Source organism: Passer domesticus, chromosome 1 (assembly GCF_036417665.1).
Source record: "Passer domesticus isolate bPasDom1 chromosome 1, bPasDom1.hap1, whole genome shotgun sequence".
Classification (NCBI taxonomy): domain Eukaryota; kingdom Metazoa; phylum Chordata; class Aves; order Passeriformes; family Passeridae; genus Passer; species Passer domesticus.
Genome location: NC_087474.1, coordinates 43,458,121 through 43,476,220, shown reverse-complemented (window position 1 = coordinate 43,476,220; position 18,100 = coordinate 43,458,121). Strand labels below are relative to the sequence as shown.

Here is an 18,100-nt window from a genome sequence, read left to right as displayed (position 1 = left end):
ATTTTAACCTCTCACTAGGATTTTGTCATTTTTATTAAAACTCCTTAATGCATTATGATAAAAACTCCTAAAGCATTTTACAGTGCTAAAATCACAAATTAAGAAACTGCAATGTGGACAATCAGCTTGCTATTTTGAAATAAGCAGCAAAGCCAGAAGGGATAAGCATATTCAAGAAACCCACATGGAGTTCACAAAAGTACACATATATATGTGCCTGTGTGGGATGAGGAATCCTTCCTGTTCCAGTCTGGCGTCAGTGCTTATGTGCGGAACAAAACTCGTTAAAATTAAAAAAGCAAGCAAAGTGTTTGCCCATTTTTAATGAGGAAGGGAGATCTGTAACTCAATGTTTTGTTACAACCACAGTGCCTTTAAACTTTCAATCTTCCCCACCTTCTACCACCCAGAAGGGTGAGAGAGCTTGTCTGCTATCTCTTCTCACAGCTGGGGCAGCGGTCAGCAGCATGGATGGCAACAGGCCCTACAGAGGAGGTGGTTCTTCAAGGCAGCAGGAGAGCCCTGGGGAGCCCCGTGTGCAGGAGCAGGCACTGTCCCAGGCCCAGCTTGCGACCAGGAACCTGCACAAGCAATTTAAGCACAGCTGGCACAAGGCTGTACCTCAGAGCTGTCTGGTAGGTCTGTTACACACAGATAAGCCGTCCATGAAAACTGCTCCATGTGAGAATGTATTATCTAAGCAAGAAAAGAAGCTTGGGATCTTCACATCTGGAAGATGCACATCTCAGTGTCAACAACAATGTTTTGCTTAGTACAACCTATCTGCTTCTGAATCCCAGGACCATACTGTGACAGCAAGAGGAGATCCCAGCAATTCAGCATTCCCTTGCATTATGCCTTGCAGGAGACTATTGTGTCCCAGGCACAATTTCTGGTCCCCTGCTGTGATCAGACTGCCTGAGTAGCAAAAACCTGATCAGCAGGAGACTAAAAACAGTTTCTCCCCAGAGATCTTAAAACCCCACTGTCCTGAAGGCAGGTATTTCACCAGCTAGTACAGGGATTCAACAGCCATCTGTGTTTACACACAGCAGGCAGGCAGAGGAAGCTGTGTAAAACACAACATTCTCCAGTACTGTGTGTTTTTTCCATTTAAGCAAAGTTTATTTAGGTTCTACAAGCACAACCTGTGTGTTGCGGCGAACCATCCAAGTGTGGGGACAAGAGGCTTGACTCCATTTCTCTCAGAAGGCTGATTTATTATGTTATATATTATACTAAAATACTACATTAAAACTATACTAAACAAACAGAGAGAGAAGATGATCAGAAGGCTACAAAGAACAAGAATAGAATAGAATAGAATAGAATAGAATAGAATAGAATAGAATAGAATAGAATAGAATGCATAACAAAATCCTGTGACCGCTCACAGCCTTGGCAGAGGTGGCTGTGCTTGGTCACTAATTGAAAACAATCCACATGGACCAATGGAAGATGCACCTGTTGCATTCCACAGCAGCAGATGGTTATTGTTTACATTTCTTTCCTGAGGCTCTCAGCTCCTCAGGATGGGAAAAATCCTAGCAGAGGATTTTTCATAAAATATCATGGCTACAACCTGTGCATATTATACACCACAGAAAAAGAGAATATTCCTTGCCTCTTATGGGCTCTGAACACATGCAACAGTCCTGTCCTCTTGGAAAACTCCTTCTGCCTTCTTAAGTCTCTGCTCCCTCCAATCCCTTGTGCATTTAATCAGTTTGGGGCTTGTCTGTTTGGGTTTTTTAAAAGCAACACTGAAGAGATTACTTCCTTAATTTTAGCAACCAGTTTTTAATAGAAACATATAATACACCTTTTCACATAAATATTTTATATAGACACATACTATATAGACTCATAATACTCAAAGCTATGCAATGTTTCAAAGCTCCAGTTCTGTTTAAGAGACTGAGAGGAAAAAAAAACCAAACAAATCATCACACAGGAGGAGTGGAAACAAAGTTTCTAAGGCATGAATAATCAGACTATTTCTCTTGTGTCCTTACAACTCACTTAAACACTGCCTGCCTCACATGCCAGCAAGCTGTGTTCTTAGCCACAGCTGCAGGGGCAAGCAGAGACAGTGCACGATCACTAACAGTGCATTGCCAGCAACAGAGGTCAGTCCCAAGAGGGATCCCACTGCCATCCTGAAGTGCACAGAGGGAGCACACCCCAGAATCCAAGCCAAGATGGCTTTGGAAATGATTATCTGACAAGATTGTTAGTGTTGAATTGCCGGCATGATGGAGGTAGGTGATTAACCACCTCTGTCCAGATCTTTTATTTGATTTACTTTAGGCTGTACAGTGACAATTTGTTGTTAAGTAGAAGCATTAAACCTCAAGGGGAATACATCTAAACTTCAAGTCCATGCACTCAATTGTCTTGAGCTACAGCTATCAAGGAGCAACTTCAATAAATCACTTCAGCAACAGAATGTTTTTGAAGAGGGGAAAACGGTAAGGATCAGAGCTGAGAAATAGTCTTATGCCTGTAATATGTAATAAAGCTTTCAGAAAAGAGTGAAGCAGAACTTCAGGCTTTCCCTTACCCCTTATATGACACCTGACAAAAGAAATAACAAAGAGAGACAAACAAGCTTGCACCACAGAATTCATTCTCCCTAACTCACAGGTAGATAAGCTTTTGGATTTGCAGCACCTCTGATAGATGAAACACAGGGCAGTTTAGATTCTCTATTTGTTAAACCCAGAGGAGCCCAGGTTAATCCACAAGCCAAAAATCATAGAGTTTTTCATTTTACTCCAATAACAAAGCACCAAAGCAGAATGGAAAAACTTTCCCAAAGTAAAAGCTAACACTGCTTTAGGCCTGATTCCAGATTTAAAACAAACAACCCCACAGTAGACCTTAAAACATTAGCACATGGAAATAAACTCTTTACTTCTTCCTTTGACCAGGCAGAAGTACAGGGACATAAAACCCACCAAAGTGTTCTTGAAATTCAGATTTCTGGTGAGTACCTTATTTAATTCCAGATTACCTCGCATTCTTTGCTTGCCTGCCTCATTTTTAAGAGCTTAAGTTTCTGTCTGCACAGGTTGCACATTGCGTTGCCATTGCTAAATCAGGAACTAAATATGTGTGAAGCACCTTGCAGGTGACCCCACACACTGCCCTTGGCTACCACAGCCCAGGATGTTCAACAGATCCAACTCATGCCAGATTTATAAAGCACCAAACAAATTCAGGCTCCCAGCACAATGCTGGTTTGATCCCATACATAGGGGAAGGAGGTAACTCATCTAAATGCCACCTTATTCTGCCAGGTCAGCAATCCTAGACTTGGTTCCCCAGCTCTGTGCCAGTAGTGCTCGGGATAGCAAACAAGCAGGGTGTGCAGTTACCATGGTTTCATGCACTTTCACAAGTTCTGGTCACTAAGGGCAGAAGTAACAGCAAAAGAAAGGAACGAACAGGTGTTCACATTTAGGATTTAGCAAACAACGTGCCACGTGCCTGATTTGATGCAGTGCTCTGTTGCTAACACGTAGATGTGCACACAGAACCCTCCACCACCATTCTTGGAGACTCCTGCACTGCAGAGGACCAGACTCCCCTCACAGATGGGCTGAGTCTGAAAACAGGCAACACTTTCCAAGCCTCTAGCCTGTCCTCTTACACTTCCCTCAACTTTTACATCAGTCATCAAGCATTCTTGGAGTTGTAATCTGGTGAAGAACACCTTTAACAACCCACATCCCCTCTGTTCTTGCACCCAGGAAGTTGCCTGGGCAGGCAATGATTGTCCAAAATACACTCTAAAATTTATGAACAGCAGGTAGCAGTGGTTGTCCATACAGCTACAGTGTCATATCTTCATGTTTAGAGACAGTTGCTCTTGTTCTAATGTGAATTGCAATATCCCTAGATATTTAAGAAAATAAAAGCCAAAGCAAGGCACACTATGAACAGGATGCACACTTCCACGCCAGCTTCATGGCTATGCTAACAGAGCTGCAAAGGACCCAACCCACCACAGAGGCACAAGTGAAGGGAGGGATCAGGCTGCACCTGGCACACACTGAGTAACACAGCAGGAAAGAGTAAGAAGGCACAGAGGATGAAAAGTGTATTAAACTCAGGCATACTCGAACATAGACTACCTGACACGAGAAAAGGATCAGCCAGGAAAATGGGAAGGGTCTGTGTGGAGCCCTAAGGGAATTAAAGGTCACTACCAAGCACCCACAGGGCTCAAACTTTGGAGAAAGCTTACAGAAATAGCAACCTTTTCTTTCCAAACTAAAACATACTCCACATGCAATCAGCGACGTTTTAAGGAAAATGTGAAGTGCCAGTATCTATATCTGTTTCCATTATACATTTATGCATTATGAGCCATGGCCCTAAAAGCTACATCTAAGTACCACTTCACACTGAGGATGCTGATCAGGGATTAACAAATAAAGAACGGGACACAAATGAGTCTCTATGACAACTACATGAAAAAAACCCAACAAAACCCACTTGAGTGTTCCTGCTGTAGTTAGACCAGCAGCTTTTTTTTTTTTTTTCAGAGAACAAGTAGAACTTTGGTAGCAATCAATTCTAAAGTGCCTTATGCTTCTTAATTCCTGTGCAAACTCTCAAACTCTGCTGTAGAGGCAGAAGGACATTTCAAGAGTGTTAAGGTGCTCAATAACATAATAATACACAACACAGCAAGGTGGTTCCAGTTACTTTCTCTGTGACCACCCACAGTACAGAAGTGATGGCAGAGACCATGTTTGTAGCTTTTCCTCTGCACTTCATTTCTTTCCACCCACTCTGCAATATAAGCACCATGAGACACATCCAGTTTCCCACCAGGGCCTAGTGTTCCCCTATGAGAATAAAGCATATGAGGAAGGAGGACCTATATGAGATGGTGGTTACTGTGGCCTTTCTGGCCACACCAGCAAGGAACAGGCTAGCTGGCAGGTTCTGTCATCACTGTTTTCTCCTCAAACACTTTTGCTCTAATACTGTCTCATTGCATAAAGGTGGTGAGCACAGAGTTATTTTTGAAAGGGGCTTCTCAGCATAGTTACCAGGCTGTGAAAACCCTGCCATTTCCCACAGCAGTCTGCAAGTGCAGTCCTTCTGGAATGCATTGATCAAACAACACAAAGATCCGATCCTTCCTTTCCTCTACTTGCCAAAAGGCTTAATCCCCTGTCTCAGAAGGACTTCTTTCCTCCGAGCTGAAGAAGGCTTATTCCTCTGTGGAACTGGGAACTTCTCAGTGCCAGTTGATCACAACAAACGGGAGAAGGAGTGAAGCTGGTCCTTTCTCGTGCAGCTCAGTCAGGATTTCATGCCCATTTTTTCCATCATCTGTTCATACACCGTCCATGCCATTGCTGCCATCAGAGTGCGCCTGAGAACTCGGGGCACACCGCCTCGGAAAAAGCCCACCAGCCCAAAGTCCTGCAACAGGAGATAAACAGCAATTCATCCCAATCTGCCTAGAGGGTTTTAATTTCTCATCATTTATTACTAGGAACAAGCACAGGATGTATTTCAGGCTCAGACCCAGATCAGTCTCTGAAAGACCCGGGCTTAAATAGCATTTAGTGTTTAGGAAGAACCTGTAGCACTGCACTATTGCAGGGCTACCCAGAAAAGCAGGAAGAGCAGTGAGTGGGAAAAAGGAAGGCCAGGATGGAGACAACAGACAGGGAAAGGCACACTCAAATCCAACAAAGAGAAAAGAAGGGTGTAATCTTCTCCAGATGCTACAGGAAAATGACTGGTCTTTGTTTTAGAGCTTCATATTTATGAAAGTCTCTTAGCTATTCTGAGATTTCTAAGTATTGAAGGAAGCAGGAGCTGTGGCCTTTGACTACTTCTCCATCCCATTTCTGGGATAAAGACCTGGGCATTTATTTCTCTTCTGATGTCTAAACAGCAAAAAATTATTTTGTAGCTGGTTTGTATCTGAAACCAGCATTTCACACTGCACACTACAGGCTTCTTCTACCACAGCATGACCCCCTTCATCATCTTGAAAATGCTGACACTGAATTGTCCAACTGCAAGAGCAGGTAAAGCACTGACACTTGTTCACCTCCTTGAAAAGGCAACAATTTCCCCAGCAAACCTGTGCTTTGAGCAAGGGGATCAGAACGGAGGATGTGGTTGTGTATGTCAAAAGGGATTCACCTCACCTTGTAGATAAAGGCAATGGCCTGTCTTGTCCTATGGTACTTTTGGGGTGACAGCTGCATGTGTGTTTTGATGACATCAGCAGGCTGTGTTGCCAAAGAGGCCAAGATCCCTGCAAGGATCCCACAGCCAAAATTCAGCAAGGGCACAAGCACTGGATCCAGCTGGTCTGCAACAGAGCAAAGAGAACACACTCAGACACCATTCAGGCCAGGAACACTCATGCTGTGTGACAAAGTGAAAGCTATTGAATGATTAAATCAACATCAGAACCTAAGAAAAGTTAAAATCCATGCAGCTAAAGAAACCTTTCAAGGGGAAAAGTGGCTACTAGTCAAAAGTTAGCACTATTGAAAAACCTCATTTGCTGGGGAACTGAATTCAACAGAAAATCAGAAAAGAAAAAAATTCTAAAATGTTGCCCCAGTGGGTTTTAATACCAGAGAAGCCCCGGTTTAGTGGAAACTGAGCATTATGCAAGACAAGCAGAAGCAGCAAGCAGTGCTTAAGACACCCTGTCTTTCAACTGCTCACTAACCCAGTTATGCGTCAGCCTTCATGAAGACAATCAATCAATTTAGGGCCAGTCTCCATTTCTGCACTGACCTCAGCTCTAGGTCTACAGTTCTCCACAGGCAAATGTGAGTGAGTGACCCAAAGCCCTAAAGGAGACTAATTTAACTACCAAGGTGGAGGGCAACAAGCAGAGCATGCAGGCTATCAGCTCCAGGGCAAGATCTGAGAAGAGGAACATTTTCCACTCCAGCATCCAACACTCAGCCTCACCCTGGGGTGTGAGGTTTTTGGTCTGTGTGTAGAACATCAGGTAGATGCCAGAGAAGGGTGCATCCCGCAGCAGCGTGGCCGTGAGCCCGCTGAACATGCCACGAGCCCCCTCAGTCTGATAGATGCTCTTCAGGGCTCCATACACACTCCCATAGCCAAATCTTCCACTCTGCAAGAGCAGACAAACGTCAGTCATCCATGTGCCAGGCACACGTTGAGGAGCTCTACACACACACTTGAGGATATAATAGCCAAACAAATGGTAGTGTGAACTTAATGTGATAGCCAAGATGGCAACACAGAGGACAACCCAAGGCAAAAACCAGGTTTCACCTAACTCAGTCTTTAAAAGAATCCTTCAGGGAGGTAACATGAAAGATGCTACAGAAATACTGTATACAACTGAAACCTATAAATCTTAGGGCAAATTCTATTTAATCTTCTTGCCTAAATATAATTTCCTGCACAATGTGTGAACTGAGGTGAAATCAGGACTACATTCCTGGCGGTACCCAAGTGGCAGCAACCTTCTCCAGGCAGAAGGATTTATATTTTGCAACTCAAGGAAGGTGTGTGACACCATTAACAGGGGACTAATTGGAAAGTCATACCTCATATCGTGTCTTCACTACAGTCACTGGCAACATGCAAATCCCAGAAACTGCACGAGCAGCAGCGCCCAGGAAGACAGACTCCACAGCTGTGGGTGAACGGTCCACAAGAAATTTTTGCTTCATCACGTACAAAGTGCTGAAGTAAATTCCAACCCCAGGAATACATCTTGCAAAAGACTTCAGGAGAAGCAGAAGCAGATGAAGAAAGAAAAAGCTTACATAAGACAAAATACACTACAGAACATTTCTGAGACTGTTCAACTTGACAGGAAGCTTTGTAGAAAACAAAAATATCACTAAAGCTAACATGCTGAGGAAAAAAGATAAGGTAGAAATCATTTATGGCACTGACAGACAAATTATTCAAAGGATGCCAGGATTTACTGCATTCCTCAATGTCAGTTTTCTAGGCACAGCATATTCCAAACCAAAATGAAGCTCCTGCAGTTACGACACCACCTTTACAAAAGTATTCAAAACTGCCATAATGTTGTGAATTTCACTGATTTGGTTAACTCTTTAAAGTAGGATGTAATCTAAATCATGTGGTTTCATTCATAATTGTACAAGAATTGGCTATTTAAATTTAGGCTGACATAATTAGCAAAAAACAGTAAGCTTATTTATTTACTTATTTTTACAAGCCAGAGTTAGACCAGCCACTTACTGGAGAGACACCTTTCCAGAGCCCCAGAATACTCTCAGTACGAACAACCCTAAAGAGCAGTGTTACCATCCCAGCACGACCAGACCTGAAAGAAAGACAAGACAAGAACTGAAGAAATTATCTACTTCTGCTCCTTGGCAGATGTACTCCACAGACACCCCTTTCACTCATATATCTGTGCATTAACTTGGCAGCTCTAAGATGCTCTTCTTCATCTCAGTCTGCTTTTCTTGGTTGCTCTTTCCAGGGCTTATCCATCACCTTCTGTATCTCACAACTTGTAATACCCACTAGCATTTTTAGTTGCTCACTCCCTTTGTTAGCAGCAGCAAATTGTAGGTTGACTACACCAAGCTGTATGCATGAAAAATTACATGACAACCACACAGGATTTTTTTTTCAGGAAGAGGATACCCCATGAAACTGCATGGTAGCCACTCCAGCAAACACCAGTCTCTCAGATGAGAACAAATGTTGAGGTTACAAGTTATTCCAGTGGCATTCAGAACCACTCACAGACATTTTTCTGTAATAGAAATGCTTCTCTGTAATATAAAAATATACCTCCTCTTTTACAAAGACTGATTTCCCAGATTACAACTCCAAGCAATAAATAAGGTAGAAGCCTATGGCAGAGCACCTCCAGGCCCCTCACGCAGACACATCCCCCTCCTCTCACCCATTCACAGCAGGCTGCAGAGTTTGCAGGCGAGTTTTCAGCAGGTCAAGGGGCTGGAAGAGGAGCGTGGAACAAGTGCCACTGATGGAGCCGCACACAAAGGCCTTTAGGACTGGATGCATCTGAAAGAGGAAGAACAGAACTTTAAATGGCCATTTAATTAAGAATGGCACAACCCTTCCTTCCCACCCTGCACCCCACGGACCCCCCGCTGCCACGGGCACTGCGCAGACCCAAACCCGGCCCAAATGCACCCAAAAGCACTGCACGGCCTGCTCAGCTGAGGCTGCCTTTGCTACCCACAGCAGCTGCCTCCCGGCACCTCTCGGGAAATAATACCGCAGGAGGCACAAAGCCACGGCAGGGTGAAGGTTTTTAGGTGTTTATAGAGGGTTTGCATTATTATAAACATATAACGGTGTTTGCTAATGAAGAACGAGTTTCTTCATTAATCACGGCAGCCTAGAAAGCAGGGACAGATCAGAAACAGAGTGGGGCACACTCCGAGCCAGCAATGGTGCCCCGAGGTCCGCCCGGGACGGGGCTGGACCCATCCCCCCGTCCCCCCCGCTGCCCCGAGGCCGCGGAACGCAGCAGCGCAGGGGGCGCAGCGAGCCCCGCTCGCGTCCCACCGGGGCGCTGCCCCCGGGCTCTCCTCGGCAGGGCGAGAGAGCGAGCAGGGCCCGGCGCGGCGACCCGGCCCGGCGCAGCCGTACCTCCGCCTCCCGGCCCGGCATCCCAGCGCCGCCCGCTGCCCCAGAGCGCGGCGGGCAGCGGCGAGGCCCGGCCCCGCTCAGCCCCGAGCCGGCCCCGCCCGCAGCACCGCCCCGCCCGGCGCATGCGGCTCCCGGAGCCCTTCGCCCGCCCAGGCCTCGCTCTGCCTCGGCCCGGGGAGAGCAGCGGCCTGCCGGCCCCAGCCGGCCTCTGCCCCCGCATCGCGGGTTTGTCACGGCTCTTGGACGGTCTGCATAGAATCGTAGAACGGAAAGGGGCTGAAGTGGATCTTTGAAGTTCCTCTATTTCCAGCCCCTGTGCCACGAGAAGGGACGCCTCCCGCTAGACACTGCTCAAGGCTCCATCCAGTGTGGCTTTGAACACTGCCAGGCATGGGGGGCATGGACAGTTTCTCTGGGCAGCCTATTCCAGTGTCTCGTCACCCTCACAGAAAAAAATTCTTCCTAATATCTAACCTAAATTTCCTCTCTTTCAATTCATACCCATTACTCCCCGTCCTATCGTTGCAGTTCCCAATGAAGACTCCCTCTCTGGCTTCCCAGTAGACCCCCTCCAGATACTGGAAGGCTTCTGTGAGATCTCCACAGAACCCTTTCTTCTCCAAGCTGAGCAGCCCCAGTGCTCAGTCTGTCTCCATAGAGCAGGTACTCCAGTCCTCTGATCAACTTTGTGGCCTCATCCATGGCCTGAAGTTGGGGTCACCAGAATTTACTCAGTTCCAGCAACTGTACTCTATATTCCAGCGCTCTGTGCTGTATCCAGAACCCCAGCACGCTCTGTCACACATGGGCAGTGGGGTCAGTTCATAATGACAGCTTTCATGTCTTCCCTCAGTTCACACCTCCCACTTCCCCACAAAACAAACCAGCTTCCTATAGATACCACGTTGTTCAGAAACCTGAGATGCATCCTTACCGCTCTTGCTAGTGTTTCCACTTGCTCATCCACATCCTGGGCTAAGAGCACAGGAAGGCTGGCTTTCCAGAGCATTGAAGAAATGAGGCACCAAAATGAAGAGTTTCAGTATTAGACCTGTGCCAGCCCTGACACTGTGGCTTTGCTGTGCCTGCAGAGCCAGACACTGCTTATCAACAACAAAACTGGAGGTGCTGGGAGGAGCAAGTTATGGCTTTGAAAGCTGCTTTTCTAAGAATTGCCTGTTTGCTGTGCCTTGGCCAAGTAAGGAATGACATGTCCAGAACGTCATGCTCTAGGTGTTCCTAGAAGGAAAACCCTGTGTGCAGCAGTAGCCATTATGCACAAACTACTTCCTCTCCTGGGCTCGCTTTGCCTTGTGGCAGCCCCTGAAGAAAGAGACAACACGTTTTTCTGAGAAAATGTAACACACAGGCTAGCAAAAGCACTTCCTTATGGTCTCCCTCTTCCCTTCAGCAAGCTCCTCTCTTGTTAAGCGCTTCCCTCCTTGAGTGAGTGACTGCCTTTTATTTCATTAACTAACTTTGTCTGCTGACTCATGGAAAAGAAGATCAGCTTGTCCCCTTCCCTCCTAGTGCTTCTTTCCCTGCCTCACATCTGCATGGGAATCTCTGCTCCACTTGCCTGGAGCTCCTCCTTCCCCTCCATCTTCACTACTGTGGGCTCTGCAGGGCATTTCTCTCACATGTTCTCCCTCTCTCACAGATGCTGATGCGCAGTGTTTCTGAATCACAGAGGCCCTACCAATATCACCAATGGGCTCAGCTTTGACCAGCAGCAGGGCCATCTTGGAGCCAGCTGTGAGAAACAGCTACTCACTTTTCATAGTTTAGGAAGGTTTATTAGACCTTATCAAAAATACAAATGAAGACTGAATAAAGAAAAAAGGTTACAGTGCTGGGAGCAAAAGATTTTCCCTGCCATGTGCTCAGCACCCTCACAATGGAGGTTTTTCCCTTTTTAACCCTTTAACCCCTCCCAAAGTTGTGTCCATCCACCCCTTCTTCACTGTCCAGTGGTTTAGATCTCTTCCTCAAATCCTGATTGGAGGTCAGATGTCGCCATAGTCCCAAGCCAGCTCTCCCAGATGTGCCAGCTCCCATTGTCCCTTGATAACCACGAGAGGGGGTACAACAAAACTATAAATCTATAAACATTTCTTAACCTGTATACATGGTATTTGTTTATTAATTGTGAGAGTCAATCATCGCATTACTCATCTATCACAGCTGGAACTGGCTACTACCACCACAGGGGCAGATTCTGGCATCTTCCCTCATCAGGCAGCCCTGCAGCCTCCTTGTTATCAAAACCTTTCCTTGCAAACCCAGTGTATCTGTTATACAATTGATTATGTAAGGAAGCTTTCTGGGATATATGTGTCAATTTAAAAAAGCCCCTTTGACTGTTCCTTTTGGCATATTTCTGGTTGTTCTGGTTGGGACTGGGTAAGTAGATTGTTTAGAGGAGTAAGCTTAACTCTAATAAGGCTGACAAACGCAAGTGATGCATTTGAAATGTTTCTGTATGGAACTGGGGATGGTGTGGCTAGATCCTCTCCCTCCATATCTTTGCGTGGATCAACAGTTGACAGTTTTCTAGTTTTCTGAAGCAAAATGAGCTGCAACAATATTGGCCAAATGGCATGCATCTCAAGAAAGAGCTCATCCAGCATGAAACCGTGACAGAAACAGTGATCTCCAGGTTCTTATCTTGCTGTGGAAGCGTTTTCTTCCTTAAAATAAGCCTCACGATGAACGAAGAGGTGAAACAGCACTGCTGATCTCGCACATCTCTGCAGGGATGTGCCTCAGTTCTGCAGGAATGCCCAGCAGAGGGAGCCGCGTCCCTTCATGTCGCTGTCCTGGTACTCTGATAGCCCGTCATCTCTATTTAGGAGATGAAAGATGAGAGGCACGAAACTGCCAAATTGCCATTTGGTGGACACATCTTTTCCACACTGAATAATTCCTGGTTATATTCTTTGTCACTTTAGCACCAACAGAGTTGTGAGTGCCATTTTAAACCTGCATAAGGGCAGTGGAGATCAAGCATCAACACTGCCAGCAACAGCCAGTAACACTGCCTGTAAGAGAAGAGTTTGTTTCTGGTTTTAATTCCTAGTTTCAGGTTTTGTAAGCGTTAGTACCCAGCAGAGCTTGGCTGTCATGGCTTGACTCACACGTAAAACTTTGACCTGATGTCACACTGCCCACTACGGCCAAGGAAAGCCATCCACTGCTACACAAGCAATAGTTGTAGATTTTCTTTGTTCACAGAAATTTATCCCTCTGCCTTTGGAGTGATAGTGAGTGAAGGTGGACATCCAAAGGGTTTGAGAAAGACAACAGACCATTCCATATTGAAATTCTAGCAGCACATCTATGGACTGATGCCCAATGAGGTACTGTTTGTTCAAAAATGAGCAAAAAGATGATGTGACTTGTTGTAGACAGGTAGAAATATTATAAAATAAAGGTCTTATTAAATATGGTTTAGGCCCTGCTACTCTAGTTAAGCTAGCAGCAGCTTGTAAGTTCCCATAAGGAAAAGTTGTAAGAATGAAGGCAGTTAACACAACAACCTATTCTAGTAGAGAAAAATGAGTTTGCACCTGCATAAGCAATAGATCTGTCCCATGAGAATCAGTGAAGAAAATATGTAAACAATCCAAGAATAGAGAGATTTGATGGAAAGGTAAAATGCCAGTTATTAACCAATTAATTGAGTGGCAAGAAAACTAGTAGCCAATTGGAATTGAACACAAGGTTTGTGAAAACTGTAAAAAAAATGAGTTATGTGAATAAATAATTGGCTTTTTCTGCTTGAGAAAACTGAGTCTCATCTGTTTATTAATGCAACAGAACTTGCCTGAATTTCAGTGATGTACCAAGCTCTAGTGAGGAGCAGCAGTATTTAAGGAGATAACACACACTTCAAATGTTGCCTGTTGCTCAGTAGGGCTGCTCTTTCCCCTGTATCTTGTGTTGTGGGGAAGATCGGAGCCAGCTATGAGATGGAAGCTGTGTTGAAGCTGGATGAGATCACAGTAGGTATGTGGTAGAGTTGGTGGCAATTCAGGGCTGTTCAGGGCTTTATTTCAGTGTTAGTCTGTGAGAGCACCCTGCAGCGTGCATGTTCTGGGAAGAAAGGTTCAAATGTACTTGGCACTGTTAGGATTACAGTTGGACTCAATGATCTTAAATGTCTTTTCCAAACTAAATGGCTATGATTCTGTGATAATTTCCTTTAGGTATTCCTGTCTGTGCTTGCGTGGGTGCGGGGGGAAGGTGCCTTCCAAGGAAAAATGAAGTGTTAAAGCAAACACGGGACTCTTTGCCATCACTGGCTGTTGGCAGCACTGGACCATCCCCCTCAGCCATCTTCACCAAAAGTCCTTTGAGTAGGGCAGAGACAGCATTACTTTCTCTCTCCTAGACACTGGAACTGCAGAGCAGGTACAGCAGGTGCAGGACATGCAGGTGGGAGACAGGAACACTTCAAAGACGTGGAGAAAATTGCAGATCTCTTCCACTGGAGAATGTAAGTGTCAAAATGAAAACTTTGTGATCACACAGAAGATAAAGCTGACGTTTCCGTTCTGTAGGTGTTAAGTACAGAGGCTGAACTCACTGGCTTGGGGTTTCATACATCTTTAATGTAACACAGGTCATACTGAGGAAAAGCTATTTTAGGACTGTGCACTGCTACATTAAGGACCTTACCTGTGACTTGGCATTGCAGCATAAGCTAAGGTAAATATTGCCAGCCTATATACATAAAAGTATGCCTGCTTCTTAAAACTACGTGATATAAAGGCAGTTTTTTTGCATTCTTTCAGACACAGTGCTGGATTATGGAGAAGAATTTGACAGACCTGCTGGGCAGCGGTGGCTCTGAGGACATATTGGTGAGTCACTCCCTGACGGGTTGCTCTCCTGCAAGCCAGGGCCAGTAGCATGTCTTAGAGATTCAGTTTTTCCTATGGGACACAGTACTGGTGGAGATGATGGGCATTTAGAAGAAATCAGTGTGATTGCTGTTCTCTGGAAAGAAACCAAAACACAGGGTGAAAATATCTGTAGCTGATGATACTGTGCTTGTGGAAGAAGAATGTCCTTGAGGGCAGAGGTAGTGCTAGGAGTTTCCTGTGGAGGACGTCCTGATAGGGATGCTGCTATCCATCTTCTTTAATTGTTTGCTGTCACAAGTACTGCCCAGGGATGTGGTGGCTGCTGCTGGGGGTTGGGCAAGCTGCAAGGGGCTGGTGAGCAGGAAGGGGGCATGCCACTGCTGCTGGTGCATACCATTTCTGGCACTCAGCTAACTGGAAGCAAAGCTTTTCGGAGATGAGTGTTAACATGTCAATTTAACAGCTGGGCTATGCTCCCTTTCTCCTTTCAGAAGGAAACATAAAATAGGACCCCCAAAACCCATATCAGGGGCTCTCAGCCTCCTGGCCATGCCCATGTCATTGCTGGTTTGAGGATGCTCCCTGTCTCTGGCCTCAGTATCCCACCTGGGCTCGGGCATGGGCCATGGCCCCATATGGAGCCAGCAGGAGGATGCTGGTAACTTTTACCACCACAGTATATTTTCCTTGATCTCCTCTGCCCCTGTGATGCCCCAGGAATCTCATCCTGGTTCTTGCAGAGGGATGGCCAGTCACTCGTGTTCATTCCTCATTTGCATCTTATACCACAGTTGTGGCACATCTATTTTGTCCTTATGTAGCTTGGTGTGAGGTGACTCTTTCCTGGTATACCTACTAATGTGGGATTTGGCTCATATGAATTTCATTGTCCTTGAACAGATGAGTTACACCTCACCAACACCTAACTCCTCTGCAGCCTATGAATATGCCTTCTACTACTCAGAACTATACATCATCTGTCATCCTGAAGGTATTCCAGCATTTGCATCTACCTTATTTCCAGTGCTGTACTCCATACTGTTTGTGGCAGGCCTCATGGGAAATGCTTTGGTTGTTTGGATTCTGACAGTCTCCATAAAAATCAAGACCATGACTGATGTGTATCTGCTGAATCTGACTGTCTCTGACCTCCTTTTGGTATTCTCTCTGCCCTTCTTGGTTCAGTACTCCATTGTGAGCCAGTGGACTTTTGGAAATGCACTGTGTAAAATCATCAGCTCAGTTTACTTCATTGGTTTCTACAGCAATGTCTTCTTCATAACCATCATGAGCATCGACAGGTACTTGGCCATAGTCCACTCCCTCCATGTCCAAGGGATTCGGACAACTGCTGTTGGGTTTATCACCAGTCTGGTCGTTTGGGCAGTTGCCATTTTAGCATCAATGCCAGACTTACTTTTTTTCCAGGAAGTGAATGACAATAACCAGATTAAGTGCCTCCCTCACTATCCTGGTGACAACAATGGCTGGAAGATTTTCAGTAATTTTGAAGTCAACATCCTAGGGTGGCTAATCCCTGTTGTTGTCCTCATTTTCTGCTATCACAGCATCTTGAAAAACCTGCAGAGGTGCCACACCAAGAACAAGTACAAAGCCATAAAACTGATTTTTATTGTTGTCATTGTGTTCTTTCTCTCCTGGACCCCTGTCAACATTGTGCTGTTTTTGGACTCTCTGAGGAACATGTCCATCATCAATGACTGCCAGACAAGCCAAAGGCTAGACCTAGCCGTGGAGCTGACTGAGGCACTCTCCTTTGTCCACTGCTGCCTCAACCCAGTCATCTATGCTTTCGTGGGTGAGAAGTTCAAGAAACATCTCTGTGACACTTTCAAAAAATCTCCATGTTTGCTGTCAAACTGCAAAGGCTACGGGGCTTTCAGTGGGCGCAGCCTGGACAAGCATTCCTCTCTGCACACAAAGTCCTCACAGCTGTCTTCTCTTGGCACTGTCTTGTAGAACTACAAGTCCAAAAATCATCCTGACACCTAAAATTGAGAAATCCTCAACTGTGCATCCACAGCCATGGACTGTTTGAGCAACCTTTTAGGACATAAAAAGTGGAAGCAGCTGCTTGATTTTGCTTTTATCATGGTTGCTTTTGGTGTTCTCACTTTTTAGAGGTTTTTTTTTCAGCATCATCCTCCCTTTTCCTCGGCGCATCCTGCCTTGCTTGCTTCGTGAAATTACCAGCAGACTCTCAGACTGCCAGAGCAACATGGAGAGGTACCTTACAAACATACCTTACCCCCTTCAGACTCAGTACTGAAAAGAACTGTTTATGTTTCCAAACCCTGGACACCTGGCCATTCCTTCCCTCGTCTCAGCAGAGTGTGTTGGCTTTGTGAGCAGGATGGGACTCGCTGCAGGAGTGGGAACCTGCTCTTTGGAGGGAAATGGGGCCCAAGCTTAAGGTGTCATGCCAGGGCCTGGCTCCCAGTTGACAGATCTGAACAGTGCTTCCAGCCCCAGAAGAGTGAGTGAGTGATTGGATAAGAAACTGAGAAATAAATGCTGTCCATGTTTTTGTAAAACCAATGTGAATTAATATCTAGGTATGATCCTGACTCCCCATCTGCTACCAGGGCCTGCAGCTTCTTGGCTGGAAGGGTTTGAAGCTGTAGCTCAGAAATGGTGCTGTGAATATCAAGGAACAACCCCTATGGGAGTGAATGAGTGCAGTAGGAATGGATGTAGAAATTGTTACCAGGAAAAAGGCTGAAGAGTGGAAAAAGTAGTGGGTGTAAGCTGTCACATGTCCCTGTCAGGGGACTTTCTGAATGTTTTTGAACTTTTTGAACTGGTAACTGGTATGCGAGTGTGGTCACTGCTCTTGAGCAGGCAGCTGGGGTTGACATTCCAGTTATTGTTCCAACTTGGAATGGCTGATATGTGAATGGCTACCCATTCGTATAGATATATCTATATGTATCTCTATATATAGAGCTATGTACATATACTTGCATATCTATACTTGCCCATGTGTGTATATATACACAAATACACACACACACATATATATACATATATATACTTTTATATGTGCAAATAATGTTAGATAAATGCAATGGTTTTCTAAAGCTTTTTGTTCTCTTCTATTTGTCCCCACAAGATATCACAATATTTTAAGTTTTATAATAAAGATACTGGGTGCAGCGTAATTGCACAATCTTTAGACCTGTTCATCATTATTTGTGTCAGCATCTGCATTTTATTCTGTCCTGGACAGACCTACACAACTGATAGTCCTTCCAGCTGCCTCTTCTCTGCCCCCTTTTCAGTTCAGCTGCTGTCTGATCCCAGCAGCAGGATTGCTGCCTGGCACAGCAGTACAGTCTCTACCTTTCAGGTGCCTTATTGCCAGCCAGGTTTGGTTGGTTTTTTTTTTTTTTTTGGGATATGCAAACCCTCAGGTTCTCTAGAAGGGGTTTCACAAAAATTCAGGGCAAAGCCAAAGGGTGGTCGGCAAGAAGACAGCTCCAACTCTCTCCCCTGCAGATTCACAGTATGAGCCCTCTAGAGCACATTTCACTCACCTGAAGCACAAGAGATGGGAATGATTTCTG

At 45.3% G+C, this 18,100-nt stretch overlaps 2 protein-coding genes across 7 annotated transcripts; one reads left to right on the top strand and one right to left on the bottom strand.

Moving 5' to 3' along the window:
- Positions 1–1,780: 1,780 nt before the first annotated feature.
- On the bottom strand, positions 1,781–10,669 carry SLC25A38 (solute carrier family 25 member 38). Of its 2 annotated transcripts, none has more exons than XM_064416864.1 (7): positions 10,580–10,669; positions 8,930–9,051; positions 8,251–8,335; positions 7,581–7,760; positions 6,970–7,138; positions 6,186–6,352; positions 1,781–5,445 (listed from the first exon to the last, which is right to left on the bottom strand). In XM_064416864.1, the coding sequence occupies exons 1-7, from the start codon at positions 10,652–10,654 to the stop codon at positions 5,323–5,325; spliced, it is 921 nt and encodes a 306-aa protein (XP_064272934.1). In that variant the 5' UTR covers positions 10,655–10,669; the 3' UTR covers positions 1,781–5,322. The 2 variants fall into 2 exon arrangements, with proteins under 2 accessions (XP_064272934.1, XP_064272942.1); XM_064416872.1 differs by lacking the exon at positions 10,580–10,669 and adding an exon at positions 9,646–9,791.
- Positions 9,199–17,688, top strand: LOC135298807 (C-C chemokine receptor type 8-like). 5 transcript variants are annotated; one of them, XM_064416844.1, is made up of 5 exons: positions 9,199–9,294; positions 14,039–14,143; positions 14,270–14,355; positions 14,442–14,510; positions 15,414–17,688. In XM_064416844.1, the coding sequence occupies exons 4-5, from the start codon at positions 14,457–14,459 to the stop codon at positions 16,491–16,493; spliced, it is 1,134 nt and encodes a 377-aa protein (XP_064272914.1). In that variant the 5' UTR covers positions 9,199–9,294; positions 14,039–14,143; positions 14,270–14,355; positions 14,442–14,456; the 3' UTR covers positions 16,494–17,688. The 5 variants fall into 5 exon arrangements, with proteins under 5 accessions (XP_064272914.1, XP_064272908.1, XP_064272899.1 ...); XM_064416838.1 differs by having other exon boundaries at positions 9,208–9,308; XM_064416829.1 differs by lacking the exon at positions 9,199–9,294 and adding an exon at positions 9,800–10,308.
- The last annotated feature ends 412 nt before the right edge of the window (positions 17,689–18,100 follow it).